This window comes from Phaethon aethereus (genome assembly GCF_964289735.1).
Source record: "Phaethon aethereus genome assembly, chromosome: 1".
Lineage (NCBI taxonomy): Eukaryota > Metazoa > Chordata > Aves > Phaethontiformes > Phaethontidae > Phaethon > Phaethon aethereus.
The window spans coordinates 153,814,053-153,823,023 of record NC_138575.1 but is presented as its reverse complement, the minus strand read 5'-3'; the positions used below and the strand labels follow the sequence as shown (position 1 = coordinate 153,823,023).

Below are 8,971 nucleotides of genomic sequence, written 5' to 3'. Positions count from 1 at the left end.
CTGTCTGCTTGTCTAGAAGAGCAGTCATCTGTCTCCTCTGAAAAATTGTTGGGCTGTTTTTCCTCTGCAGAGGAACAAAAACTCAGTCTGCAGGGGGAGGGGAAAAAAAAAAAGAGCCTTCTGCGACAAGGAATGAAGATAGCTTGAAGTTTAGTCTGAGTATGGTGTTAAAAGGCGAGGATTTCCACGGTAGCTGTGGACCAGGGAGACCAAAAGGCACAAATTGGTGGCCTCCCTCCCTCCGCCCTCGCTCTCCCCGCGGCGGGGAGCGGGCAGGGCTTTGGCCACGAGAGGGCTCTGTAAGGACCGTGAAGCCCTTCGCAGGCCCGGCTGCTGCTTCCCTCTGCCCAGCGCCGGGGTGTTCGGACCTGCATTACGGTGCAGCTTTGGAACTGCCCGCTGTCTCACCCTGTCAAGGAAGAAGTCTGTCTGTAGCTAGCTTAACAAGCGTTCCTCCCAAAATTTTTAGAGACACGGGTATATGAGGATACAGCACCTCTACACACAACCTCAGTAACACCAGCATGAAGGAGAAGTACAGCATCTTTCAGCATCCCTTACAACAAAGTGAGAAATGCTACTTCCAGATTTGAGGCAAATTACTCAGAAAACCCTGAATAGCATATCAAATGTAAAGGGTGGTTATAGAGGAGTCTTTGCTGCTGCTTGCTGGAGCCTGGACTTGCACATGTTCCCTGCCGCCTTCACCTGAAGCACTGTTATGCACTGCATAGAGTAACTGTTAGTGAAGGTAAAGATCACCTTCCTCATTGCTGTCTTGCCCTGTGCTTTGCCATATTTATTTTATGTTCCGTAAGTGATAACAGTGAGCAAAAAGGAAGGTGCTTCTATTCTAGCCAACTAGTGGCAGTCAGGAAAGAGATCAGCTATTTTACTCTTCTCACACCAAGAAACAGGTTCTGACAAATTAAATTAATTTATTTTGTACAAACGATAGCAGTGTCACAGTTAATACAGTAAGAAGGATATGTAATTTTGTACACCTGTTCTAACATTACAAAATGCCCTGAAAAGACAAAGACAATGACTGCTTTTTTAAAAGGAGTGTGCTGACACTGATCACATTCTACTCTGAAAATGCTTTAATCCTTTAAAAAAACAAACCCCAAAAACCAACAGAACCACCCGTTCCAGTTACGAAGGATGACATACAGTACAAAGTGCTAACAACACTTACTTGAAAGGCAGGAAAAATTGGTCAAGTGTCAGTTAACTCATGGAAAGCTTAAAGTGTGCTTTAGTCAGTGCAAATAGAGGAATGTGTCAATTGCCGTAGTATCTGACCACCTGGTTAAATCTGGTGAGTTATCCCTGAGAAAGCAACTTCTCTCTGCAACTCTCTCGGAGTTTGTTGACTGTTGCCATGGACAAGCTTCCAGGGTCTATGAATATTTTCTGGTGGCAAAAGGAGAAAATTCTCAGTTAAAATTCTGGCTTTGGACAACATGCTGGACTTCTCATGTAATTCTGTGATGTGTGAAATCCCTGCTTTGAGATCTGTACTGTGAAAAGGCTTACTGCTGCTTGGCCTCCTTCTAACAGGGTAGCATCTTCATCCGCTCTGCTGTAAAGACATGGGAAACCTGCCGCTCATAACAAGTGCTGCATGTTATACACAAGCTAGTTTGAATATAAGAGTCCAGTTAAAATTATTTTAGAAGGCATTTGTGGTGGTGGACAGCAGGCATCTGTAGAATGTATTAGGCTATCCTGGCTAATGCTTACAAAGCACCAGTGCATTTCTCATGTGGTGCTAGCATGGGTTGCTCAGGCTCTGGAACACAGGCATATAACATTCACTATGTTCCGACTGAAAAAAAAAATCACTCTTAATCCCTTGCTGTACTGCCTTTCCTGTTCTTCTCTACTGAACTTTCTGGAGTAGCAATGTATATGGATGTAAGAATTTGAGGCATTTCAAATGCTGTGACATGTATCTGTAATTTTTTTTTTTTTGCTTTGATTTGCTCAAGAACAATACATTTGTTTTCACAACTTCATCAAAAACTTTTGACTGAACAAAACTATGAAGCAAGCTGCAAGTTTATGCACTTTAATTTACAGTTAAGATGTATGGGGCCCTCAGTTTCCTGTAGCTGTTAACTGGCAATTCTGGAGATGAGATTACAATTGAGACAGCTTTAAACAGCGTTCCAGTAAATAAGTCTGCATTGCGTTAAATTGGAAACTAAGACTTTGTTCAGGGAGAGGGGGGCATAAAATATTCAACTGTCATCACCTCCACTGGTACCACTATCTGTACTGCTGAGGGGAACCACAAAAAAACACCAAACCCAAAAGTATGTGTTTCAAAGTTACATAAGGACCTAACCTAAGTTGTTTACTTAATTGCGTTGAAAGCCCCCTCACTACAGTGACGAACACAGTTTAAATAAATGTTCTACTCTGAGTAACTGCAAGAAACGGGTAGTTAATTTTCTAAAAACAGCTGCTGTAAAATGTGATGTAATTGGACGTAGAGGGGTGGGGGAGTCCTTCAAGGACAAGCATTCGTATCAGCCTCTGAACTGGTATTCTCAGGGCAGTTAACATTTAACAAAACTCTTAGTCTAAACCCTTTATGGAATGGGAAAACCCCTCAAACATCTCCCTTCTAAATTAAGCTGTACCTGCTTTTCCTTTACTCCTTTAATTAAAAGGCTCACAAACACTAGTAAGTTAAGCTTATTTTTCTTCTATATGAGCAAATATGAAACAACATAAACGACACCCTACTATGTAAGACCTATGCATAGAGCTTTGACAGGAGCAAAAAACTCTTTTGGGAGTAAAAGTCACCTATTGGGATGTAGTTTTGTGCATACTTAGCAGACAACGATAGTGGAGTTGGCCAAGTGATTTACGACAGATGTGTTCCTGTCTTGTTTTTTTGAGGTTTTTTTGCAATTAATGTCTTTTACATTCTAATCTTCTGAGTTAAGCTCTGAATATAGCGTTTTATACAGATTTGGCATCCAATCTATTAATAGTTTACAAGAATAATTCTTAGTTTGAAGATTGTCATCAGACTTGAGCGTTCAACCTCATGGATTTTGTCTGGAAAAAATAACTTGGTGCTACCTTTTTGTTCTTTGACTAGACATATAATGCTTTATATTCTGGCACTACGAAGATGTATCAATGCAAGTTTAAAATTCACTTTGTGTCTATTCTACAATATTCTATTACAATTCATCTGAAAAAAAGCACAGGAACACCATGCACCATTCACTGAAAGAATGCACTGCAGTTATTTTCTCATCAGACTTCCTGCCTTAACTGGTAAAAAGGGCAAAAAGAATTTCTCTCCCTGTATGACAGATGTGAATGGCTCACTACATATGGATTTAGATGATAAGTCTTTTAAAACATTCTTTCTGCATTTCTTATATGAAAACGTTCTTCATCCTTTTGGCAATTCCTACAGCTACATCTCTCCTAACTGTATCCATCTTTTTGACTGAGCAAAACATTTCTAAGTCAATCTTGTTTTTAATTTGTAACAACTGAAAGCTACAGAGAAATTTACCTGCATGAAGCTGTGACACTCCGTTACAAGTGTTCCTTTGGTGATCTGCTTAAATTTATCACAAATGTCAGGGAAATTCGTGGCTTCCAAAATAAAAGCTTGGTGTTGCTTAATTAACGTTAAGGCCACGCGGAAGATGATCTTTGACCCTTCATAGAATAAACAATCCCATATTCGGAGCACAGTCTGCAGGAAAGGAGAGAACTCAGATTAGAGCTTCTTGATTTCCAGTAGGTAATTGTTACTAAAGCACTACAAATGAAATAATGGTTATGAGTGTGTATTAAGAGAACTTTCTGTTACTGATTACCTCTACTGGAAGAATGTCGATGAACAAGCATATAAACCAGCGTGACACCACTAGGGTCCACATGACTCCGTGTCTTTCCATCAGCTCTGCCACAGCTGGAACTTTCATTTTCACAAGTTCTCCAAGGACTTCCTGATCAGTTTTCAGGCCCAACATTGCAGGACTGTAATAATCTTGGAGAGAAAGAAACCAAAATTCAGGAATCCACAGACATGATTTTTCCACAAAATCGAAGAGCATGTCCTGTACAGCTGAGCAAATAAAGGCACGTTGAGCCTACAAATCCCAAGTTGGAGTAAATTAAACCATGCAATGAAGATGTCTGCACTGTGGCCATACAGCACTTCTCTTTCAGCCAAGGCTCTACACAAACACTTCACTCGCCTCCCAAAGTACCTTCTTTCTCTCCCATGTTTTACAGCAATTCATTCTTCTTTCCCAAGAAAGGATCATCTAGATAGTTTTTAACTACTAGCTTAAACTACAGGAGTCTTACTAATATTTAAACAGTTCAATGTAATCATGGCCTCCTTCCCATATGTGAAGGCTGCACACCTCCCCAGTCCCCACAATACCCAAAAAACCCCAAAACAACCTGCAGCCTTTAGACCAGGTCCAGACATAAAGTGGAAATGTGAATTTCTGAGTGTCAAGCTGTGCAGGGGTGCTGGAGGCCAGATACCACTTCTAGGGTATGACCTAGCGATTAAGAGTTTTTCTCTGAACCAAGGAAATCCCACTTCTCACAGAATAATTCCAAAAGGAAGTGAATGACAGGTCCCTCAGGCCACATCTCTTCCTACTTAATTTACCTGCAAGACCGGGGTTGAAACTGGACCTAGATCTCCTACACTGCTGGTCACTGCATTAAACTGTTAAATCCACAATTAATAAAAATGGAGCACAGTACGACTGTTACTCCACAGCCTGTTTGACAGGGTAAGCATTTTCATTACCAAGGTGCAGGCTGAATAACAAGCATCTCAGCTCTATAAACAAGTAGTTCTGGGAATACTTAAGGGAAGAAAAAAGATTCTTTTAGTTCATAAGAGTTCGGATGGCCCAGCAAGGGACAAGAGTTACAGAGATGCTTAAGGAATTCATATTCTTGGTTTAGATGTTGGCAGAAACATTTCAGCTGGACTTGATGGTTCACTAGTGCTTCGCTGACAAGACCTATTGTTATCAACATTATTTACTGAAAGAAATAACTGGTAACACAAGCACCTTTCTACATGTTTCTTTCCTTCACTGACTCCAGAAAGCTGCAACTCCGGTTTCTCTAACAGAGCTGGTTTCTGCCAAGGTTCCCAGACACACACAGCATAGGCCGATGGTTCACATGAAGGTGAAGGAATCGGAAAGAGCGAAGTCCATTTGTATGAAATAATTTTAATCAAACCTCCCAGTGGCACAAATAAGTTTAAGATGATGTCCAAATTATGCAGTACACTTATAAACAATTTCTCTAATGAAATCACAAGAGCTGTTTAATATTCCACTCCTTTCTGTGTCAATGGTTTTCTTGAACAGACTTCCCACCCCAGGAGCTATTTGCTCTCCATTCGTCCTGTCCAACCTTCAGAGAACGTCTACAGGAGTTTATGGTTCTAAGGACCACTGTGTTCAACCTTTAGGAATCTTAGCTTTTTGTCTGTGATCCTTATTTTCTCTGTTCCCACTGAAGAATGGCAGGTAAAACTGCTCTACAGATAGTAAGAGTCACTGCCACTATATACATTCCTTTAACCATTTGCCTTCCAATTGCTTGCAGGGAAAAACTGAGAGCTAAAGCACAAGTAATTCCATGAAAAAAAGTACTAAAAATAAATGGAATCACACCATGACCTCAAAGCCAAATCAAAAACCTCTCTTTCTCCATATTTTGTGTTAGCATTGTGCTCATTTGTGAATTGGAACACAGGTAAAGTAACATTAACTGGCTGAATAATCCTTTTTTAAAATGCTGCTTTAACGTAAGTGAAAAACAATCACATTTCACATAACAGAACAAGCCTTCTTCCCTTTCCTACCCTTCCTTCTCCTCTCACACATCCACAAACGAATTTTTTTTTTCTTTTTTTGTGCTCCTGAGACATGTGAGTACTTAAAATTTCAAGTTACCACTGGCGAGTGTCCTCAGGAGGAAGGACAGCAGCCCACACGCTCTCTGCTCTGCACTGCACTGCTGCAATTATCCGATATGCTGAAATAACAGCGGCTGCTATTTTTAATTTGTGCAGCAAAGTAAATGTCAGGACATTCTCAGTGAGAACGCAACCGGACACCCACCCAGCTTTTTCAGAGCTGGCATGTAAAAAGTTAACAGCCAGGAAACTTGGATACGCCACTCCTTGAATTACTGAAGCAGCAAGCAGCCAGAAAGCCTTGGCGTAAATTAAAATTTCATTCAAGTTTGTTAGATTGTACTGCTGGACAGAAGAGAAAAAAGAAACTATTCATTTATCTGGGGCAGCCTCCTGCTGTTCCTCATGGAGCAGGAGCGGCTCCCATGTGCCCTGGTACGCAACACTGCAACCTTCAGCCCCGTGCCTGAAACAAGCGGGAGGAGTGATTAATGATTTTATGCAAATGCCAATAACCGAGTGGCAGGCTCTTTCCAGGGTATTAGCTGTCAGTTCACAACAGAAAGAAGTTAAATTGAAAGAATCTGCATCCAAGGCATTTTTATATGTAATTATTATACATTAATTATAGTTACTGTGGGTATTATAATTATTACACATAAATGATATGTAATTATAATTTAACATATAATTTTACTATATATATACACACACATTTTTATACATAAATGTATGTATATAGAATTTGTTCCTCAAAGTAGGAAAGCCACGTTTCCAATCCTCCAGAAACATTCCTGCAGGATCCCGTATTTGTGCAAAACTTACCCACGGATCATTTACAAGGAACGTAACAGCATTGCAGTAGCACAGGGGATAGCACAGATCTAACCTTACAGCCCTAACATCGGCCTTCCGAGGGCAGCGTTACCCCCCGAAGGGGGTACAGCCCCCCGCCCCGAGCACAGCCAGCAGCACGCTGCCCACGGGACCCGCACCAAGTCATCAGGGCTACGCAGGGTCAGCCAGAACCACGCAGGCGTGTCAGAAGGGGATGCCGCGTCGTGCTCAAGCCACCTTTCATGGTCTGTATGTCTGGTCTCACTAGTGAAAATGACGTGGTCGCTTGGTTCGGTGCCTACGCGCTCAGTGATGTTTAACCTGCGTGGCTCTTCTGTTCTGTTCTATTCTATTCTTGGGGATGCCCAGTCCCTAAGCCTTCTGGAAACATCCCCTCGGCAAAAATCCTGCAGCTCTCCCTTGCTGCACACTGTTTCACTGTGTGCCCTATTTTCCTCATCTTCTATAACTGGCTGCTCTGCCCAGAACCTCTCCCTAAAGTCATGATATCCTTGTTTATAAACAAGTCTACACAAGCCTAATCCTCCCCCACACCACAAAGCTGTTTTTCACAAGATACTGTGCAGCAAATTATTTTTATTCACCTACCATCAAAATACATTAGCTTTATGTGCCTTCCTTATCTTATCTTACAAATTCTTTGAAATTTCTAGATTTGCATGATCCGCATTTAATTAGTGTCTTAATTATTTTCCCCTCTCAACAATCTGGCAAAATACTGAGCAGTTGACCCAGAATGGACCTGAATCAGTAACTGATCCCAATCTGCCACTCACTAATTGCAGGGGGGGGGGGGGGGGGAGGGAGTTAGGCTAATTATATTGTGTATTTATTGATCTAGGACAGTTTATAGGAATGTCATCTGACAATGTATCATCCCCCTGAAAAAACACCTAGCAGATTTCTTCCTTTTATTCCTCAAATTGGCAAATGGAAGTGATAATGTTAACACTTAGGCAATCACACACTATATTACTTTTCATCACATCTTCTGGAAGGCAACAAATGAAATACTGTATTATAAATTATTATTATATTCTATTATTAAATTGTTATTATTAAATTCCAGAAAAATATCTAGATGAAAACTAAGTTTCTCAATCTGAAACTCCACATTTCCAAGCTGTTTTGTGAACTGGTCCTAGGCTTTCCTTACTTTCCTCTCAGCTTTCCTTTGTTGCTTACCCACATGCATCTGCTTTGCCTAGTCTGTCATTCCTGGTGCCTGCCTATGGATTCTGGATGCCTTGGTAAGTCTAGGAGTGCCCGAGAGCATAGCAGAGGGCAATGCAGGCAGCATCCCACGTGGAATTCGCCCCACTGAGTGCCCCTTCCTCATCAAAGCCCTGACCCCGAACAGCAGCGCAGCCCCAGGCTCTGCCAGGATCGTCAGCATCTCTTAGTGTGGCCAGCAGGAGCAGGGACGTGATCATGCCCCCGTACTCGGCCCTGGTGAGGCCGCACCTCAAATCCTGTGTTCAGTTTTGGGCCCCTCACTACAAGAAGCACATTGAGATGCTGGAGCGTGTCCAGAGAAGGGCAACGAAGCTGGTGAGGGGTCTGGAGCACAAGTCTTATGAGGAGCAGCTGAGGGAACTGAGGTTGTTTAGTCTGGAGAAGAGGAGGCTGAGGGGAGACCTTATCGCTCTCTACAACTACCTGAAAGGGGGTTGTGGTGAGGTGGGTGTTGGTCTCTTCTCCCAAGTAACCAGCGATAGGATGAGAGGAAATGGCCTCAGGTTGTGCCAGGGGAGGTTTAGATTGGATATTAGGAAATTTCTTTACTGAGACATTTCTTTACTGAGAGAGTGGCCAAGCATTGGAACAGGCTGCCCAGGGAGGTGATGGAGTCACCATCACTGGAGGTGTTCAAAAAACATGTAGACGTGGCACTTGGGGACATGGTTTAGCAGGCATGGTGGTGTTGCATTGATGGTTGGACTTGATGATCTTAGAGGTCTTTTCCGACCTTAATGGTTCTGTGATTCTTCTTCTTGGAGCTGAGCAGCAAAAAGGAAAATCCAGTTTCACCACCTGCCAGGTATTTTATTGCTACTGTACGACACAGGTGGCTAGATGAAGGGACTTTTTTCCTTATTTACAGGGCTTTTTGTTAGTAACACTGCACTGGCTGTGGTGTGCTGTTGCTTAGCTTGAAACCTGTTC

At 42.1% G+C, this 8,971-nt stretch overlaps 1 protein-coding gene across 1 annotated transcript in view; it reads right to left on the bottom strand.

Annotated features, from left to right (window-relative positions):
- Positions 1-1,326: 1,326 nt before the first annotated feature.
- GRTP1 (growth hormone regulated TBC protein 1) overlaps positions 1,327-8,971 on the bottom strand; it is a gene marked incomplete at both ends in the record, with an annotated part of 42,445 nt that continues 34,800 nt past the window's right edge. The window contains 3 exons of the mRNA XM_082003832.1: positions 1,327-1,416; positions 3,551-3,736; positions 3,861-4,033. Coding sequence (XP_081859958.1) covers positions 1,327-1,416; positions 3,551-3,736; positions 3,861-4,033 — 449 coding nt within the window. The remainder of the gene's footprint in view (positions 1,417-3,550; positions 3,737-3,860; positions 4,034-8,971) is intronic.